Here is a 22,418-nt window from a genome sequence, read left to right as displayed (position 1 = left end):
GATGATTCGGTTCTGGATGAGTTGGAGATTCTGAATCTTGTAAGCGAAGGAATGTGTTAGAGAAATAGCCAGGAGGTGAAGAACATACGGACAAGGGTTTCAGCAAAGGTGTGACTCGGGTGGGGGCAAAGATAGACTGTGTTGCTGAGATGTAAGTAAGTGGTCTTGATGCTTAATAGGATGTGAGGTTTGAAGCTCAGCTTTGGATTAAAGAGGAGACCTGTACACTGGTTCAGCCTGAACAAGCAATCAGGAAAGGAGATGTAATCAGGGACCAAGTTGCAGTCCTTTGGTGAAGGCTGAAAGGATTCTTTTTCTTGATATGGAGCTGGAGAAAGTTCCTCTCCAGCATCAAGTTATGGATAAATTGGCACGTGACTAGAAGATGGATTGTTTTTGGAAGACGATGGTACTATACAAGGATCCCAGTTGGTTGGGAGGCAGGGGAGAGAGTTTGAAAACATTTTACAGGGAGAACATCACAATTCATTGTTCTAACTCCAACTATCATACCAAGAATGGATTTTCAATGTGCAATTAAATACATTTTCAGATTTTGTGGTTACATTGTCACTGAGAGCAAACACGTAGGCATCATCTGAAAATACTATCAATTTCCACATGTACATTGACACCCTGCTCTCCCTCACCACCAGCTCTCTCAATCCTTCTAGTGTCCTTAAATTGTCAGACAGCCAATACTGGATGAGCAGAAATTTCATCCAACTAAATATTGGGAAGACTGAACTCATTGTGTTTGGTACCCTCAACAAACTCCGTTCCCCAGCCACTGACTCCATCCCTCTCTCTGGCAACTGTCTGAGGCTGATCCAGATCATTTGAAGGTGTCATATTTCACCCTGGGGTGAGCTTCTGACCACACATCCATGCCATCACCAAGACTGCCTACTTCCACCTCTGTGACATTGCCCTATTGTGCCCCTATCTGAGCTCATCTACTGCTGAAACTCTCATCCGTGCCTTTGCTACCTCTGGACTTGACTGGTAATGCTGTCCTGGCTGACCTCCCATCTTCCACCCTCCATAAACTTGCGGTCATCCAAATCTCTGCTGCCTAATCTGCATCATGTTCCATTCACCCGTCGCCCCTGTGCTTGCTGACCTACATGGGCTCCAATGCAGTCGTCTCAGTTTTAAAATTCTCATCCTTGTTTTCAAATCTCACTATGGCCTTGCCCATACCTTTCTCTGTAACCTTCCCCAGTCCTTCATCCCTCCAAGATCTCTGTGCTGCTCTAATTCTGGCCTCTTGCGCATCCACTATTTTAATTGATCTATCACTGGCAGCCGCTTTGGCCCTAAACTCTGGAATTCCCTCCATAAACTTCCCTGCCCCTCTACCCCTCTCTCATCCTTTTGAAATGTTGCTTAAAACTTACCTTTGACCAAACCTTAGGTCAGCTGTCCTAATTACTTCTTGTGTGGCTCAGGTGTCAAATTTTATTTTATAATACACCTACGAAGTGCCGCGGGATGTTCTACTACATTAAAGGTGCTATATAAATGCAAATTGTTGAAACTGGTGTTTTTACATACCTTTTTAGTTTGTCCTTTTTTTTAGTTTTGCCAAATCTGAATGAATAAAAGACTTGCATTTATGTATTCCGTTTCATGACCTCTTGAGCTCTTTCCAGCCAATTAAGTACTTTTTGAAGTGTCGTCACCGTTGTGTCTCTTTTGTTTCCTGGACAAAGGCCCAACTCGGGCATTCACAGTATGGTTGTTCTTGCTGTTTTCAGTTGTCCTTTTAAATGCCATTAAATTATGTGTTGACTATGTAACATTTATGCACTAAATTATATTGAAACCAGTGCTATTTTATAGCAAATTATTTTTAATATATATTTTGCAACAGTTATTTCGAATGCTGACATGTTGGATTAAAAAGCTGCTATTAAAGCAATTTGTCTTTTTGCAGAAATTTTGCTAATCTTTAATTTGACCCAAAAATTAATATCAAACTTTTTTTGTTTGGAAAGTAAAACTCTTGAATTTTCTTTTTTCCTCCTTTTCATATATTTCTTTCAGCTCAACCTCAATCATTGTCTTGGCCAACTACTTCAGCACTGGAACAGACTGAGGGGGAAACTGGCAAATTACAAAATGGCCACATGAGTCTGAGTAATGTAAATGGAATCCACAACGGTGTCACACATGGGATTTCAGACCACAGAAAGCTCTCAGCTCCAGTCTCTCAGAAAATGCACAGAAAACTCCAATCAAGCCTTTCTGTGAGTAGTAGTGGCAGCAGGAAAAGCAAATTAAGCTCTACGAACTCTCAGAAACCAGCATCCACACCGGAAGGTAAGTTTAACTGTGCATTCCAATATTTGTTTTAAATGTTATGTAACAAGACTAGTAGGAGCTACTTATCTGTGCTGATTTTTCTACAATGGCATTTTTGTTTTTAATAAAAATGCTTTTATAATTCGTCTGAGAATTCTTAAGAATTACAGCATCATTTTCTTCTGTTATTATTTGCCAAGGAAGAATTCAAAGTAGATTAAAAATATAATTTAGTTAGCTTGTAGGCTTATGAATCATTTTGCTTTATCTGGACATCCTGACGCACCAGCAGGAAGTTTGGATATATTTCAATATAATTTAAGGATCTGACATCATGCAGACTGGTTGCTTGTCATGTCATTATCGATGTGATATCTAGACTTATGTATAAATTTTGAAAATGTGTTTAGAGTGTGAACATCAGAATCCAATCATTTTGTTAATTTAAAGCCTCTGTACCTTGCATAATCTGAAATAACCGTGTCCTTTCATCTTCTTGATGCTTTTTAAATTTTCCAAAGTAAGGCACCTCACTTTAATGCATAAGCCAAATAGTGTGTCCACAAGACTGTATAACTATTGCAACATAACTGCCAAGCCTATCCCTTTCCTTACTTGGCACCCATTCATATGTAGTTGACATAGGGCAATTAAATGCTATTTAGGTTCAGCAGTTCTGGTCAATTTTCCCCACCAAATCCCGGGGATGCTGAGACTGAATGTAATGCACCTCCCATTGTCTGGCTGAGATCAACCAACCCGGTACAGACCGAGATTTGGACTTGGAAATCAGCTGCTTTTATGTGGCTTATTAGCTCTCCATGTGTGCTACCTGGGGGGAAACTTTTTTAAGGGCAACTGAATCATTTTCTCGATCTAAATCTGTTTGCAGATCAAAAAAGTGATGGTGAGCATGTTATATCCAGTGCTGTCAACCGCTCTGCTGCACAGGCATCGTGCTTTCTTCCAGCGTTACTCCATGTGAGCAGCAAAAGCTCTGGTTTCACAATAAAAGAAACGCCAACATATATTACTGCAATTGCACAGAAATGAGGAGCTTAGCAACAGTTGCAGAATAATGTACAAAATGTACTGAATCTTAAAATTGATGCAAAACCACTGATTTTACTTCATAATTTTGATTTAGAGATACAGCACTGAAACAGGCCCTTCGGTCCACCGAGTCTGTGCCCCGACCATTAATCACCCATTTATACTAATCCTACACTAATCCCATATTCCTACCACATCCTCACCTGTCCCCTGTCCCTATATTTCCCTACCACCTACCCACACTATGGGCAATTTACCTATCAACCTGCAAGTCTTTTGGCTGTGGGAGGAAACCGGAGCACCCGGAGGAAACCCACGCAGACACAGGGAGAACTTGCAAACTCCACACAGGCAGTACCCAGAATTGAACCCGGGTCGCTGGAGCTGTGAGGCTGCGGTGCTAATCACTGCGCCACTGTGCTGCATTAATCTTGCATTACAATACCTGAAGTGCATTTTTGTCCTGTTTATTTTTAATATCTTTTACTACTGATAATCTAACTTACTATATGATTACATTTAGTAACCTATTCTAGGTTTTTTCCCCCCTGTAGGTTACAATATTACTGGAAGTTACTCTGCCTTCAGACACTTCCACACTGCAATGGAATTCTTTTGCATAAGTCATGAAGATGCTGTTATAGGGGTAGAAACTGGTCCTTGTGACAGTTTTCTGGGGCAGAAATTGGGGGCAAAAGGACCAATTTTTGAGGTGTAGCTCCCTGCATCAAGTCATATTGGTAAATGCAGGCTTCCTACATAGCTGCCTGAAATGGGCATTAGGCCCCTTGTGTAAGCAAATGAGGAGCCGACCATTTGTCTTGGGTAATCTTGTAGAAATTGGTTTTGACAGTGGAGCAGGAGCCAAGAATGCTCCACTTGGAATTCTTAGGCATTGAGGCAAATGTTAATACTGCCTGAGAACCAATTCCAACCCAGCCTCAGGCCACCTTGCTGGGTTGCATGCTGTCAGCCTGCTACTGGTTATAGATCCAACAATAGGCCATAATCAATTTCCATGCACAATCTGTTTAACACAGGGATCAATTCAACAAATATTTTCATTTTCCATTGTTCTTCCATCCTATTCTGTGATAGATATTTGGGTGGTGTGGTATGCTTTGCAGGTGTGGGGAACACAAACTGATCTCAAAGTACAAATGAAGATGTGCACTCTTTGCATATAGGCAGCAATAGTTAACATTCCTAGGATGCTTGAATACTGGTCAAGTGACTAAGAAAGATTGATGGTTGCAGCATTTTTTTGAGCTTTGACATATAACTGGTTCTGTTGAATATATACTCAAGTAGCTGTTACAAATTTGTATCTGTTTTAAATATTCCCTTAAATTCAGCAGCATTGGTCACTCAGTAAGTGTTTCCTGCATCTTAGACCTTCAGGGGTATGCCTGTACCTACCAATACATAATCCAGTGGGTTGGGGGAGAGGTTTAACAAAAATACTTACTCTTGGTCTGAACTTGATATTTTGCCTTTCACATACCTTCATGTGCAGTTTTTGAGTAGGTCGATTGAAACACTTCAATGAGACTAGGCCAGATGCATAATCATTGTTATTTTTATTGTACAGACCACTAGTGAATGTGCCGAGCCACATTTAAAATCAAAACTCAGTTCTCTTAACTTGAAACTCATTCTCGTGAATGAGAAAAATATTAAGCTATACAGCGAATTCCCAGTTCACGGGCCAAATACGGCAACTTTTCATCCATCTTAGCACTGAAACGGACAGAGCTTGTACAGGCTTGGTCAGCTCTAATCTTAGAATACCCGTCCTGAGAGTCTTCACATCCCTTTGTACATCTTGTTCACAGGAAGTGACCAAACGCTTCCACATTCGCTGATTCACCAGGAGACCTGTCAACACAGCCAGCTAACTCTCTCCCAAGAGTACATTCTCAACAAAGAACTCGCTGCTGGGTTTGCAAGAAAACTGTATAGAGTGCATGATGTACTGATTGGCCAAAATTAGATAACTAATTACTTATCGTCTGTGATCATCATGATGAGCAGTAAGCGAAGTTGGGTCATTAACACATCAATCCTTCCTTATCATAATAGCTTCACCATATGTCTGGAAGTTTTTAAACCTGTGTGGGCCCACTTTAATTTTAAAATAACACTGGCAAAACTGGCCAAAAAATCCCAAAATGGCATTGGCAGACTGCTGTCAATTGACAGTTTTACCAAATTAGTATGAAGTTTAAATTTGCATTGAGTTATTAATATGCTTCCCTTGTTAATGCTTTTAAGTAAGGTGCACTAACCTTTGATGTGATATTTTAGTTACACTGGAGAATAAAGTTCTATAAGAGAAAAACTTCCAGGGCTGCTAAAAGGACGGTTTACTTCTGATCCCCAATGTGCCTATTTTATATAGGTAGATGTGGGTGGAGCTTAACCCGAAGTGAGGATAATAGACGAGTAATTGAAGAGTTAAGTAATTACTGTTCAATGAGGCTAACACTTGCCTGTAGCACAGCCTCCTCATCATTCCCTGCCCTCCACCCACCCTAAATTGCATCATGAAAAATTGGGCATGAGGCCCAATTTTTTTTCCACCCCTGCCCACTGCCAGTGAAGCCACTTGGCATCAATAAAACATCAGAAAATTGAGCATATGGACTTTAGAACTAGTGTAAATCCGGTGGTTGGGCCTGACTCTGGAACAAAGCAAAGTAAGTCTCACGCTGCTTTCATGAGGTACTGTATGGAGTATAAATCCAGTGCTGCTTCAAACCAGTGGAACCTTTGGATTCCTGGAACAGATTTAAAAAAAAAAAACCTACATGCAAATAATTTAAAGAAAGTGTAAATATTTTGAATGTAACTGCTGGGAGAGGAGTGCTGTGCCTGACCAACAGAATTCCAACATCAACCAGGCAGTGTAGACTGGATACTGCTGGCTTAAAACACAGAATTCTGACACTGTGGAGGTACCTGTTGTCCTGTTTTGCCCACTTAATTCTTATTCTAAACAATGTGCCTAATATGCACTTACTCTAAAGAATTCACAAAGCAGACTGGTGAAAGGTATCTCAAATGTTTTATTCACACATTAAATCATCAAGTACAAGCACTCACAGCTCGCACAGTATACTACCCGTCAAGACACAAGGTGATCCGGCTCGGACTTGCGGCTGCCCTTTGTTCTCTCAGTCCCAGACTCCGAGTGCTTCTTACGAGTGTTGGTCCCAAGATTGTCAGGAGTTAAATCTTATTTCCAAGACCCACCCCTCTTACTTACTCATAGGGGTCTTGTACAATGACGTAATGATAATTCCTTATTTGGTTTAGTAAGAGCCTGGTCAGCACTTCTCATTTCTTACACTTCCCCATGGTCTAACCGTAGGTCTAATCGTATCTCATGTCCATAGCAACTCCTTATCTGGCTTGTGCAATGACACTGAATCTGCTAGCATCTCATCCTGTTTCAAACTGTTTTTCTAGACTGTCTGCAATTCCTCTGGGCCATTTGTGTCTGTTCCCTTTTTTACCCAACTCCTCTATGTTTCAACACACTGTGTATTGTAGTGTGACTGGCCCTGCATTCTCAACCAAGTTCTGTCTGTTTTTACGGGGTCCACACACCCACAGTCATGAGAGAAATAGTTCATCTGCTTGTTTCACTCTGTACATGCCAATCAGCAAAATGCTCTCAAAACTGCCATCAGTCTGATGGAGCTGTGCATTTTTTTTTAAATGTGACTTGGTGTTCACGTTCTTTATTTTCACCTCTACAAGAGACTCTTGTCCATTGTATAAATATGAAAATCTCTGAACTAGATTCCCTTTTGCTAAGTTTAAAATATAGGGGAGTCATCAAATGCTTAGTTGGATCCTTTTCTAATTTGCATTTAAACAGAGAATGGTCTGTTCAGTTTCTGATCTGTATTGAATAAAAATGTGATTTATTCATACTTGAGATTTTCCCTCTTTCAGTTAAACCATGGCCAGTAGTTTATTTTACCAGTGCCTTATTTGCATTTAATAATGGAGCAAGAGAGTAATGAATATTTCCTGTATTCATAATTAACCAATGAAATGCCAGTTAACTCCAGTCCTTGATGTGCTTTTTGTTTTTTTTCAAATCACTTCGGGTTTAGTGAAGCTAGAAAGTGCATTATAGTGTTTTAATCGATGTCATGAACTTGGGTAATACCTGAAAGTGGAGATAAATTGATGAATCAATTACTGCTTCTGCCTTCAGGGCCTAACAGTCAGTTATATTAACTATAATTAATAGGCTTTAGGGAGCAACTAATTTTTCAGGAAATCAAAACAGGATGTACCAGACATAAAGGAAGTGAGTTGAGGACTCTATTTGAAGCAGCATATTAATGGTGATTTTTTTTTTTAAACTACAACATCCCTATCTGCTGGCCTTCATAAGCTCATTATCACATTGATTATATGACCTTCTAATGTTCCAACATTTATAGTATTTGGGAGGGCAGAAAATAAATTGACATGAAACATAAAACAACAGATATTTTCCAGCAGTGTAGAAAAAAATTCAAACAAATGTGCAATTTTTCTTGAATCTAAATGCGCACTTGTTCCCTTCCATAATAATACGTTGCATGTGATCAGGGAGTGTGTGCAGCTGAAAAAGGTTGGGGGGAGGGATGGAAAGTAGGATGTCCCTGGAGGAGAAAAACTTTGTTTTTAAATGCGTTTATGATATGTCAGTGTGCTTAATTATTTCAAATTGGGAGAAATTGCATGTCGCACTCCATTTCAAAAGCAAGACCAGAACCATAAACAACAACAAACTATATAAACTGGAAAGAACAAAGAACACAGAAAATTACAACACAGGAACAGGCCCTCCGGCCCTCCAAGCCTGCGCTGATCCAGATCCTCTATCCAAACATGTCGCCTATTTTCTAAGGGTCTGTATCTCTTTACTTCCTGCCCATTCATGTATCTGTCTAGATACATCTTAAAAGACGCTATCGTGCCCGCGTCTACCACCTCCGCTGGCAACGCGTTCCAAGCACCCACCACCCTCTCCGTAAAGAACTTTCCACACATATCCCCCCTAAACTTTTCCCCTCTCACTTTGAACTCGTGACCCCTAGTAATTGAATCCCCCACTCTGGGGGGAAAAAGCTTCTTGCTATCCACCCTGTCTATACCTCTCATGATTTTGTACACCTCAATCAGGTCCCCCCTCAACCTCCGTCTTTCTAATGAAAATAATCCTAATCTACTCAATCTCTCTTCATAGCTAGCGCCCTCCATACCAGGCAACATGCTGGTGAACCTCCTCTGCACCCTCTCCAAAGCATCTACATCCTTTTGGTAATGTGGCGACCAGAACTGCACGCAGTATTCCAAATGTGGCCGAACCAAAGTCCTATACAACTGTAACATGACCTGCCAACTCTTGTACTCAATACCCCGTCCAATGAAGGAAAGCATGCCGTATGCCTTCTTGACCACTCTATTGACCTGCGTTGCCACCTTCAGGGAACAATGGACCTGAACACCCAAATCTCTCTGCACATCAATTTTCCCCAGGACTTTTCCATTTACTGTATAATTCACTCTTGAATTGGATCTTCCAAAATGCATCACCTCGCATTTGCCCTGATTGAACTCCATCTGCCATTTCTCTGCCCAACTGTCCAATCTATCTATATTCTGCTGTATTCTCTGACAGTCCCCTTCACTATCTGCTACTCCACCAATCTTAGTGTCGTCTGCAAACTTGCTAATCAGACCACCTATACTTTCCTCCAAATCATTTATGTATATCACAAACAACAGTGGTCCCAGCACGGATCCCTGTGGAACACCACTGGTCACATGTCTCCATTTTGAGAAACTGCCTTCCACTGCTACTCTCTGTCTCCTGTTGCCCAGCCAGTTCTTTATCCATCTAGCTAGTACACCTTGGACCCCATGCGACTTCACTTTCTCCATCAGCCTACCATGGGGAACCTTATCAAACGCCTTACTGAAGTCCATGTATATGAGATCTACAGCCCTTCCCTCATCAATCAACTTTGTCACTTCCTCAAAGAATTCTATTAAGTTGGTAAGACATGACCTTCCCTGCACAAAACCATGTTGCCTATCACTGATAAGCCCATTTTCTTCCAATTGGGAATAGATCCTATCCCTCAGTATCTTCTCCAGCAGCTTCCCTACCACTGACGTCAAGCTCACTGGTCTATAATTACCTGGATTATCCCTGCTACCCTTCTTAAACAAGGGGACAACATTAGCAATTCTCCAGTCCTCCGGGACCTCACCCGTGTTTAAGGATGCTGCAAAGATATCTGTTAAGGCCCCAGCTATTTCCCCTCTTGCTTCCCTCAGTAACCTGGGATAGATCCCATCCGGACCTGGGGACTTGTCCACCTTAATACCTTTTAGAATACCCAACACTTCCTCCCTCCTTATGCCGACTTGACCTAGAGTAATCAAACATCTGTCCCTAACCTCAACATCCGTCATGTCCCTCTCCTCGGTGAAAGTGGCAGAATGTGCAAAATAGGATATTTCTGGGAGTATAGTTTTGTTTAGTAGAGTAACATTTCTCTATACTAAGTGCAATGCTTAAATGATGATTATTTGACCAAAAATTTCTTTAATTATGTGAATTAATTCCTTGTGGTAGCTATTCAATGCATGTAAAATGCATTCATACTTTTTTGTCTAGTAATTAAAATCAGACTTTTGTTTATTTTATAATTTATTGAAATATTGATTCTCTCTCTAAGGAAAAGAGAAGTTACTGGAATTACATTCATGATATCTTTTTTTATTGTGTTAGATTTCCAGGATTGCAAGAGCTCGCAGTCATTCAGATGTTTTAATATTTGGGCACAATTTTACCTAGGAAAGTAGTAGGAAATTGACTCTATACCACTCCCCTGCCTCCCCCAACAAAAAAAAATTGTTTTCTGTAGTTTTCCTTTGTTGAAATGTTATGATTACAAAACAATATTTAGGTGTCTGCCACAGGAAGTTTGCATACAGGTGCAGTTATTATTGCATGCTGATTAGCAATGAATGCTAGTTGTCTGTGAAAGAACTGTGCCACTGTGCTTGACTTTCTGCTTGCTATGAATGGTAAACTAGAAGTGAAAAGTAGACAACAATATGGCTGTGGCCCTATAGTGTTCCAGAGATAGCTGTAAGCTGTGTCCAAGTAAGATATTCCCAGGAACTCATTCACGCTGATGATGTTTGGCCTGCTGGTGATACAATCAATGACCAGGAAATCCTGTAGCTGGTTAGTGTTTTCGCTGCTAATACCTTGCAGTTGAATGAGATGGAGAATTGAGCACTTGCTAATGGTGCAGACTTAAGCTTAGGTTAAAATTGCCCCAATCCCAACCTGTGCATCAGGAAACTGGAATCGGGTGGACTGCTGATTCTGTTCACCACCTGAATTAACACTCCATGGAAGTCATTGTAGAGTAATATTGTACAGGGCATAAAACTAGCATTCCACCTGATTTGTGGGTTTGCCACCCAGTGCTTTAGATTAAATTTCCCCTGATTTTAGCTGCTTATTGATTTGCTTTCTAACAGGTCTGTATTTAAGTGTAGACTTCATTGCATAACAGGAGAGATGGGGAAGAATCATTTGGCATATAATGGCCAGAATTTTACGCCGCCCCAGCGGGTCGATGGTTGCGTGGGGGCAGCGTAAAATTGAGCGGCAGGCTCCGGGAGGCCTACCCACTCCACTTCTGCCTCTGGGCAAGTTTATGGCTTCGGGCGGGGGGTGGGAAATGGCCCGCCTGCCCGAGGCTGATCAAGGCCCTTAAGTGGTCACTTAAGGGCCCTCGCCCGCCCCCATGGGTATTTTACCCGTGGCAAGCGGGCGTGCTGGTGACGTGAAAGGCTGCCCAGCGATAGCTGCCAGCCTTTCCTTGCCCCGGTGGGGGGGCATGGCATTCGGGCACAGGGTCCCCGATTGAAGGCCGCCCCCACCTCCCAACCCATCCCTGGGACCCAAGACACCCACCTCCCCCAAAACGACTGCTCCAGTCTCACCAGGGAAGGACCGATCCCACTTGTGAGGCATGCCCCTACTTACCTTCCCTCTGCGATCCATGGCATCGGCTGGGCTGCAGTCCCAGTATTGGCCACCGCTCCCGGTGTTGCTGCTGGGACTAAAAGCTGCCAGCCCGCTGATTGGCCGGCAGCTTACGGAGGCGGGAATTCCTCCCTCAAGTGGGTGGAAGTCCCGCCTTGGGACAGTTAAAGCCTGCGGACCCGTAAAATACGGGATGGATCCCTGGGCTGGGCGGAAGTGGGTTCTCCACCGACTTTCACGTCTGAGTCCGGCTCCTGTCCATCCACTGGAAAATTCCGGTCATTTTTTTTCTTCTTCCATTTATGTCGCTTCCCTCCCATGAACTATCTTGCATTCTTAATCTCATTTTTGGAGCTCTATGATAAAAGACTTTCTGGATCTGAAACTTAGCAAGACCCACTCAGCTGACATTGTGGTGTGTCTGTCAGTGAATTATCCCGTAGTTGGTTAAAATTGGTACAACAGTAGGAGCTACCTGGCACTGAATTTAATAATTGTTTGCACCTATTGAAATCTGGAATTGAGAAATGTTGTGTGTTGCTAAATGTATGGAGTGAGGTGCTCATGATACTGACTTAATTGAGTCCCTGTGTAGAGTAAAAATTAAAAGTTTTTTGGTTTGAATTATGTCATGCAATGCATTAACCTTATTGTCCTTTGGATCCACTCCTGGCTGATGAGATGAATTCTCATTTTTGTTGGCTATAGGAGCTCTGACATGAATTGGATTTTGCAGTCTCAATTCACTTGCATTGCTGATATTTTGGCATATCTGTGTTGGTGAAGTAGGGTCATCTTCTGAGAGCAAGAGATAAGGCATGCTATTATAACAGAATAAAAGAAGCTGTACTATACATTTGTCACTTAATGTGCATGATCTGCAAGATTTTGATCTAACACTTCATGGAGAAATATTCATTTCACACTGACAGCCCTTCACCTTAGATTTTAGTTTATTTTATTGCTCGCTATTTGATTTCTTCTGTTCCTCCTTGTAGGAGGGCAGTTCTGTTTTGGCTATGTGGTTTCTGTGTGGCTGGCTAGCTAGAAGCTGCACACTTCTGGTATCGACTGGATTGCTGTTGTTGGAGCTACCTCATGGTGTTCCATCTGGAAGCCCAGATAGAGTAAATTTTGCCAGTTACTACCAGGATAGGTGAGTTATGAATCATGGAATGGCTACAGCACAGAAGGAGGCCCATTCTGTCTGTGCCCGGCTCTCTGCTAGAGCAGCTCAGCAAGTCCCACTCCCCTGTCTTTTTCCCAGTCGTCCTGCAAATTGTTTCTGTTCAGATAAATATCCAATTCCCTTTTGAAAGCCTTGGTCGAATCTGCCACCACCACACTCGCAGTGCATTCCAGATCCTAACCGCTCACTGCATTTTAAAGTGCTCCTCATGTCGCTTATGGTTCTTTTGCCGATCACCTTAAATTGGTGTCCTCTGGTTCTCGACACTTCTGCCAATGGAAAGTTTCTCCCTATCTGCTCTGTCCAGCCCCCTCATGATTTTGAACACCTTTCTCAAATCTCCTCTTGCTCTTCTCTAAGGAGAATAACCCCAGCTTCTCCAATCGGTCCTCTTAACTGAAGTCTCACATTCCTAAAACCATTCTCCTAAATCTTTAACGCACCCTCTCCAGTGCTTTCATATCCTCCCTAGTATGCCATGCCCAAAATTGGACACAATACTCCAGTTATGGCTGAACCAGTGTTCACCGTAACTTCCTTGCTTTTGTACTCTGTCTTTCTATAAAGTCTAGGATCCCGTATTCCTTATTAACCACTTTCTCAACCTGCTGTGCCATCTTCAACAATTTGTGCACATATACCCCCAGGTCCCTCTGCTCCTGCACCTCTTTTAGAATTTTATCCTGTATTTTATATTGCAGTTCCCTGTTCTTCCGACCAAAAATGTATCACACTTCTGTGCATTAAATTTCATCTGTCATGTGTTACGATCAGGTGAGAAAGGGTCGCTCTAAACCTTCACCTGGTGTTACTGTAACAGGGCTTGATTTTAAACATACTGTGTTTTGAGTGAATCCTTGTTCAGTTTTCCAATTATAAGGCAAAGAAATGAGCCCAAAATGGCTTTCTTAGATTTAAAGGAGAACAGCGAAATTTATTAAAGCTTAAACTTGAACTCTAATTCGGTTGATGCCTACGGATACACGACGCGTCCACATTAGCATGCACACGTGATACGCACGTACAAATAGGGACAGAAAAGAACGGAAGAAAAATAGTGAAAATGTTTGAGGTGATCTCTGAAGGGGGTTTGTTACTGTACTTCGAGCTTGCTGTAGAGTTCTTGATTGTAGGTAGTCTTTGTGTTGGGGCCCAGTATTCTTCTTAAACCTTGTTCAGTGTAGGAGACTTTTCTCTCTTGGGGCTCATATGTCTTCAGTGGGTTTTGGAGTTCTGTGAGAACGAGATGGGAGCAGGCCGAAGAGAGGGCTTCTCAGTCCAGGAGCAAATAGCTTTGAGTTCAAATTGTCTGTGGCGAGTTCAAAAAAAACCTGCAACAGCCAGTTAGTCATGTGACCAGCTGGCCTAATCAGTCCTGGCCCTTGTGGATTGTCTTGTTCGAGCAGACCTTGGAATGTCTCCTCTACACACAATACCTAGTGATCAAAGGTCCATTGTGGGTTAAATTGGAACAGGGAATTGCTCCTTTGTCCTTTCAAGTATCGTCTGTCAATGTGCAAAAATGTCTTTCCAGCCAGTGTGGCAGTCCTTGTAATAGGCCTTCTCTTTGTCCAAGCAACAATTTGAAATTTCATGTCCATGTGGTGAAATTAATGTCTCTCATTCTTGGCAGGTGGGGCCTGCATGACACATGTGTCTGCCCATTCCACCAGCCTGTCTGTGTCCTCTTGACATCTGTCATTATCCTCCTCAAAGTGCACAATGCTTCCAAGTTCTATGTCATCTGCAAATTTTGAAATTATGCCCTGCACACCCAAGTCTAGGTCATTACTACTTTTCTTGATCTATTGTAGTCCAAATACCAACCCCTGGGACAACCCTCTATATACCATCCTCCAGTCTGCAAAATAAACATTCACCACTACTATTTCCTGTCACTCAGCCAATTTTGTATTCGTGCTGCCACTGACTCTTATAGTCCATGAGCTTCAACTTTGCTGACCAGTCTGTTATGTGGCACTTTATCAAGTGCTTTTTGGAAGTCCATGTACACCATATCAACCATATTACCCTCATCAAGCCTCCATGTTACTTCACTGAAAAACTCACTCAAATTAATTCAGCATGATTTGCCTTTAAATCCATGCTGACTTTCCTTCATTAATCCAGATTTGTCCAAGTGACTGTTTAATATTGTCCCGGACTATTGTTTCTAAAATCTTTCCCACCACCAAGGTTAAACTGACTGATTTGTAGTTGCTGGGACTGATTTGTAGTTGCTGGGTTTATCCTTGCACCTTTTTTTTTGAACAAGGATGTGATATTTGCAATTCTCCAGTCTCAGTCAAGACAGTAATTTGAATTCATGACCCTCTACTTAGAGTGCAGCCAACTACAGAGATGCTATTGGCTGTCCACTATCTACGCCGTAGGAAATTAAAACTTGCAGTATCTAATTCCAGCATATACTTGTTTATAGGTCTACTTTTAAAGGAACAAGGCTTCGCACCGATTCTGTATTTTCTTTATTAGACCATAAATCCAAACGTTTGTTTAATTTGTCTGGTATATTAGGTTGTATGTGCAAAAATGAAAAGGTTGGTTGAATGTGTCTACAGGAAGAAAATTAGAATAAATGTGCTTATTTTCATAACCTTGTATTTACTTATTTTACTGGCATTTTGTTTATTCAAGCCTTCTTTTCTGCATCAGACTGCTGTGCTTCTTTCGTTCTGGCCTGTCTCTTCTGTCGCTGCACCAAGCTCACCTTTGGCCTTCAGGTTTGCTCCTTCTGTCAGCATGGTGTCTGTAATTCCTACTGTGATTGCTGTGTTTGTTGCTGCATGAGCCTTGAGGAGACCCCTGCTGAGGACCTCAACTGTGTCTGTGACTTCAATTTTGCACTCTTTGATACTTGCTGTGAGACAACAGAGTGTCTGGAGATTTGTTTCGAGTGCTCTGAACTCTGCCAGCATAGCTAGCTAAGACAGAACTGGCCCAAGGTTTATGTTGCAGAAGTGAGCTTAATGATATGTTAATGTCATGTTCAAACCTTAAATTAGCTAGTAAGGGAAAACCTTGAATTTGTTCTCTTCAGTCAGCAAGATATTATAGTTCATAGTTTAAATTGGGTGAAAATCTTCACATTGTTCAGTTTGTAAGGTAAAATCCACTTGCATGCAATTCAAACATGTATTATTGCCAGGCATTTTCTTGGGAGTTCCCCAGATTGGCTGGAGTAACTTTGGAAACCCTGTTTAGCGGTTAAATGGAGTATGGAAGACCTTCGGCAAATATACAGTGGCAGATTGGGAGAAATCCCGAGGAAATGCCCGGCACAATACTTTGAGTCCTGATTAAATTTAATTCTGTGATATTCTATTTTAATTTTTAATTCAAGTTTCTTGTATAAAAATTCTGGTTGAATGTGAGTAAAGTAAAATTAGTATGTTAATAAAGTAAGTGATCAGGAAACTGGATGATGCTGTGGATTAATCTCTGGGGCATAAATTCAAATTAAGCCCAGACTGATGAGCTGAAGATCTGCTCTGTCAGCAGTCGTGTATTGGTCCAACGTGGAATGATTTAGGCTGGTCTCAATCTAGTACTTAGCCTGCATGGACCTACAGCATAAAACTGGCACTAATTGGCAATCTTTCTTAGAGTGGCTGGTGTGGAAATTGCAAATCATATTCGACTGGTACAATAGATGATGCTCTTCTGAGGTTGGAATGGAGGCATGTTGTGGTAGAGGGAGATTTTTTTTTTGCTGCTTCTATCTCTGCTGTATCTGACAAGGGAGTATTAGATGCTGACACTGGGTACTCAAATAGAAAGAATTCAATTACCCATCACAAAATAAAATCACTGAATATTGTTTGTTTTCATATAAATTCTTGAAATTCTGTTTTATAAGACTTTTAGTAGTAATGAATAAATATTTTATGTATTGTCTTCAAATAGAGTGACATTGCCTCATCTGTTTATATGTAATATATGATCCCAACTAGTCTCACATGTAAGTGATTTCACCATTTACAATGCATGGTCACTAATATATCGGTATTGAAGTGATTAAATGGAATTCTGAAGAACTCCAGCATAGATATAGATTAGGCAAAACTGTCGTAAACTGGTATATAAAATTTTGGGAAGAATACAGAAGACACAAAAATTTCAGTGATAGTCTTTTGCACAGCATGCATAGTGATGCCTAGGGTAACTTCACGTACCACTTGGAGGTGTCTTACAATCTTGTGGATCATGGCCTTTTTTAAAATCTTAACAAGAGCAAGAAAAGGGACAGACTGTTTAGTAACTTCAAACCAACAACTTGACACATTTCCCTGGAAATTTGAAAAGAAATTGAACGCTACCTTCAGCATCCATTACCATAGTCAGATGTACACTGGCAGAATATTTACTTTTGGTGTTTTGGGGGGTTGGAGCACGAAGCAGATTGATTAGTTAAGTTTTTCTCTATTAGAATCACTCCAGTGTGAACTTGGTAAAATAAATAGAAAATTGAGATTCTTCAGTATTTCTGCTATCCATTACTGATATTAGTTACAGATTTCTTAAATTCATATTTTCAAGGGTAAGATCATAAATGTCATTACTGAACAGGAGATCCCTACAAACCACTGTGTTTTGATTTACTGTTCTATTTTTGCCTTGCTATGATGTGACATTATACTTTTCTTCCCTTTTTCCTTCCCCATTTACAATCTCTGGGATGTATGGTAAATTACACTTTTTCCCACTTGAAGATGGTTGTGTACATTGCATTCTCGCCTGCCTCTTCTGTGAATTCATCACCTTCTGCAACATCATCTTGGGACAAGCTTCCTGTGGTATCTGTACATCTGAAAACTGTTGCTGCTGTTGTGGATCAGATGACTTTGGGGATGATTGTAACTGCCCATGTGACATGGACTGTGGCATGATGGATGCCTGTTGTGAGTCCTCGGACTGCTTGGAAATCTGTATGGAATGTTGTGGGATTTGCTTTCCTTCATGATCATCTGAAGCAGCATGAATTTAAAAGCGATAAACTAGAGATAATGTCCATACTGTTGCCAAGACCAGAGATACCAAAATACCCTGGTCAACTTCAACATTAAGAAGACAAAACAGTTGCACTCTAACGTCTACATGGGTATGAAAAAACATTGCTGTGGAAATTTATATCATCTCTGTACCAACGTAGACATCATATTTGGCATTTTTGTTTTAAAAATATGCAGTACGAGTTCTTCATTAATGTTTGCAAATGTTACTTTGTTATTAGGCAGAGATGTTGCTGCGGAACATTGTGTATGTGCATGTTTAGGCTGGGTACAGTTTCAAAAACCAAAGCTGTTCCTCCACAATCTTTTTGTTTATATGCATTAATGCTGTATATTCTTGATGAAGATTTTTCAAAAAGATATGGACTATACATTTAACCAGATTTACAATCTAGGCTCAGCATTCTGCCATATTTTATCTCAATGCTTTTGGTTCAAATTAAAGGACTCAAATTGGTTACTGATTGTATTAAAAAGTACATTAAATTATTAGAAATCTACATATTACTGTACACTACTGTTAAGTGTATATTCTTTTGTGTTTAGTGTCTGGTTTAAAACAAGTTAGGGATTTAACTGTGTAAAGGCTTCTTTTTGCATCCTACAAATAGGAACGATTGTTACAAGTATTCATCTCTGCTTATTTTCCTGAAGGAAGTGTTTAACTTGAAAACCTGATTCGCATACCTGCATGGGGAAAGTGGGAGGGGTTTTAAATACACCCTTGTATTTCATTAATTTAAGATTTTTTGTTCAAAAATGTGTCTTCTTAAACATATTGTGTAGAGTAGTAACGAATCAAGTTAAGTTGATAAAGCAATGTAGTATTGCACGATAGAGATATTTGCTTACTTTGAAAAATGAGCTATGTGTTTTCTTTTAATTTGTTTGTAGCTTTATTTTGTGAGGCAAACCAGATATATATTTTTGTGGCTTTCTGTATTTTTTTTGTACAGACTAGAGCATTGGTCTAAGCCACGTACTAAAACAACCAACAGAAATGAAAAAGAAAAGTAATTAAACTCAATTTAAACATTAGCTATATTTTGTTCAACCCTGTGTGACTATGTACTCTAATTGACAGATTAAATCTTATTAAGCATGTTCTGAATTTAAGCATTGCTTTGTTCACTTCCTTTTAATGTTAATAACTTTCTAGATTTTATTCCAGTGTTGTTAGTCTTGATTGTTGTATGAACATAGACCCCACTGAACAGAATGAATTGGGAACTGGCGAGTCTTACAATATAAATAATGAACCCCCTGAAAAGATTTTGTTCGACAGACAATGAGTACACCTGCAATTGTATCTGTGGTCAAAGCGCTTTGCGAGACAAACCTTTTTTTACTGTATTAAACTGTTGCATTATGGGGGCAATATTATAAATGATGTATTATTATTCACATGAAAGACACATGAGAAATTAATTGTGATTTGATCTTTGGGCTTGACTGCTGAATTCATTCCAAGAATATTGGCATTTGTGCATGACTTTGTCTTAAAAAAACAATGTTTTCTAACAGCTTCGCATTTTCGAGTTACTTGTTTGTATAAAGATTCACTCCAATAAATGGGTGGTGGAAATCTGAAGTATCTCAAATCAAATTGGCCTTGTAAATTTGTTTACAGCAATAAGGTTCTGTGTGGTTGTAATTCAGGTCAGGGGTGGGAGACGCTTACCTTAAAATTGAATGATTTGATTTTGTTACCAGAGTTTCATTGATTTTTGATGCTGAATAGTTTGCAAACGTGCTGCTTACTAACTTGCCTGCCTTCCTTCACCGAATCACGGAATTGTTACAATGCAGAAGGAGGACATTTGGCCCATCATGTCTGCACCAGCTCTCTGAAAGTGCAACTCCCTCAGTACCATTCCCCTGCCTTCTCCCTGTAACCCTGCACATTCTTCCTTTCCATATAACTGTCTAATTCCCTTTTGAATGCTTCAATTGAACCTGCCTCCACCACTTTCTCAGGCAGCACGTGCCAGACCTTAACCACTCGCTGTGTGAAAAAGTTTTTCCTCATGCCACTAATGCTCCTCTTACCAAATACTTTAAATCTGTGCCCTCTCATTCTACATCCTTTCACGAGTGGGTACAGTTTCTGTCTATCTACTCTGTCCAGACCCCTCATGACTTTGTATACCTCCATCAAATCACCTCTCAGCCTTCTCCAAGGAAAACAGTCCTAACTTCTCCAATCTATCTTCATAACTAAAATTCCTCATCCCTGGAACCATTCTTGTGAATTTTTTCTGTACTCTCTCCAATGCCCTCACGTCTTTCCTCAAGTGTGGTGCCCAGAACTGGACACAATACTCCAGCTGAAGTCGAACTAGTGTCTTTTACAAGTTCAACATAACTTCCTTGCTCTTGTACTCTGTGCTCCTATTAATAAAGCCCAGGACACTGTATGCTTTATTAACCGTTCTCTCAACCTGTCCTGCCACCTTCAATGACTTATGCACATATACACCCAGGTCCCTCTGCTCCTGCACCTCCTTTAGAATTGTACCCTTTATTCTATGTTGTCTCTCCATGTTCTTCCTATCAAAATGAATCACTTTACATTTCTCTGCATTGAACTTCATCTGCCACCTCTGCCAATTCCACCAACTTGTCTGTCCTTTTGAAGTTCTACACTATCCTGCTCGCAGTTCACAATGCTTCCAAGTTCATATCATCTGCAAACTTTGAAATTGTGCCCTGTACACCAAGGTCTAGGTCATTAATATATATCAGGAAAAGCAAGGGTCCCAACACTGATCCCTGGGGAACTCCACTACAGACCTTCCTCTAGCCCGAAAAACATCCATTAACCACTACTTTGTTTCCTGTCACTCAGCCAAATCCGTATCCATGTTGCTACCATCCCTTTTATGCTATGAGCCACAAGTTTGCTCACAAGTCTGTTGTGTGGCACTGTATCAAATGCCTTTTGAAAGTCCATGTATACCACATTAACAGGATTGCCCACATCAACCCTCTCTGTTACCTCCTCAAAAAACTTCAAGTTAGTTAAACATGATTTTCCCTTAAGAAATCCATGCTGGCTTTCCTTATTTGTCCATGTGACTATTAATTTTCTCCCGAATTATTCTTTCTAGAAGTTTCCCCACCACCGAAGTTAAACTGGCTGGCCTGTAGCTGGGCTTATCTTTGCACCCTTTTTTGAACAAGGGTGTAACGTTTGCAATTCTCCAGTCCTCTGACATCACCCCCGAGTCGAAGGAAGATTGAAAAATTATGGCCAGTGCCTCTGCGATTTCCACCCTCACTTCCCTCAGTATCCTTAGATGCATCTCATCTGGTCTTGGTGCTTTATCCACTTTAAGTACAGACAGCCTATCTAATGCTTCATCAATTTTAAACCCCTCTAGCGTCTGACTTACTCCCTTTTTCAACATTGCTTGGGTTGCATCTTCTCCCTTTAAAGACAGATGCTATGTATTCATTTCATACCTCAGCTATGCCCTCTGCCTCCAGGTGTAAATCCCCTTTCTGGTCCCTAATCGGCCCCACTCCTCCATTAACCACCCTTTTACTATTTATATGCCTACAGAAAACTTTGGGATTTGCTTTAATGCTAGCTGCCAGTTTCTTTTCATGCTCTCCCTTTGCTTCTCTTATTTGCTTTTTCACTTCCCCTCTGAACATTCTATATTCAACCTGGTTCTCAATAGTATTTTCTTCCTGGCATCTGTCATAAGCACACTTTTTCTTCATTCAGCTGATTGATCTATAGATGCTGTTGCCATGCTTGTGTCTGATTGTAAATTCTGTGTTGGGCTGCTGCATTGCAATGGAATCATGAAGTTTGGTATATGAATTCAGAGTGCCATATCAGGCCATAGTGAATTCAGAAATAAGATTTTTGATTGAATGCCAACAAATTATGATTTCATTTACAGTTTAATACGTATTGGGTTTGGTATTCAAATCCTGAGAGTAATGGATTGGCACATAATTTTAGATTAAATATTTGGTTATGAAATATCTACTTAACCATTAGTGTGCCATGAAACCTCAGAATACACATTCTTTCAAATAACAAAATTGTCTATGATTTCAAATCAACTCTTGAGAAAAAATTTTTGTGTTGAAATGCCCTTTTGTTATAGTAGAAACCTCAGGGTGGAAATTAGTACATATTTTGCACGTTTTTTGTGGTCCAAAGTGGGTTCCAGAAAGTCAGATTCTGTAGGCAGCATTCCTTACTGAAATAGCATCTGATGCCATATTGGTTCAAGTGCACTAGAAGCATCCCTAGAGGCCACCTGAAACAAACATAGTCATAATTTTAAATATTGAGTCCTGTACCTGAATCGGGCCCCATTTGTGAAATTGGTGTTCATGTATACCTGAAACAATACTTCCTTTAAACCTGCCCAGCAAATAATGGCAGGAATGTTTGGTGAGCATCTTTCGTGCGTGGTTTTTAAAGGGATTGTCACCTCCAATAAGGTAAGTCTCTGGTTATTTTGCTTTCGGCTACTCGGATGCTTTTGGGTATGATTTTGGTTGATTGACCTGTGTTTATGCATTACTCTTGAGCATGAGTTTGTGAAAGGGAGGTTCTTGACATTTGCTTAATTGCTTAAATACCATTTAGGCTGTCCGATCAGGAGGAACAGCAGTCTTGAACTGCAAAGGTTGCAAGAGGGCAAAGGATGTAAGGGCACAGAAGGCATTACAGTACTCAGAAACAGGACATCGTTCCTGAACCTCTCCGAGGAGCAGTGTATAATGCAGT

At 40.7% G+C, this 22,418-nt stretch overlaps 1 protein-coding gene across 4 annotated transcripts in view; it reads left to right on the top strand.

Annotated features, from left to right (window-relative positions):
• Nucleotides 1-19,179, top strand: part of mdfic (MyoD family inhibitor domain containing) — an 84,585-nt gene extending 65,406 nt beyond the window's left edge. For 3 of the 4 annotated variants that reach the window (XM_068051238.1, XM_068051239.1, XM_068051237.1), the window contains exons 4-5: nt 2,050-2,325; nt 17,363-19,179. In XM_068051238.1, the coding sequence (XP_067907339.1) occupies nt 2,050-2,325; nt 17,363-17,613 (527 nt within the window). In that variant the 3' untranslated portion in view covers nt 17,614-19,179. Of the gene's footprint in view, nt 1-2,049; nt 2,326-5,195; nt 5,394-17,362 lie in introns of all 4 variants that reach the window. The other variant, XM_068051240.1, reaches the window with a different exon arrangement.
• Nucleotides 19,180-22,418: the final 3,239 nt, after the last annotated feature.

Source organism: Heterodontus francisci, chromosome 18 (assembly GCF_036365525.1).
Source record: "Heterodontus francisci isolate sHetFra1 chromosome 18, sHetFra1.hap1, whole genome shotgun sequence".
Taxonomy (NCBI): Eukaryota; Metazoa; Chordata; class Chondrichthyes; order Heterodontiformes; family Heterodontidae; genus Heterodontus; species Heterodontus francisci.
Note: the sequence above shows the minus strand (reverse complement) of the source record. Positions and strands in the feature narration are given on the sequence as shown.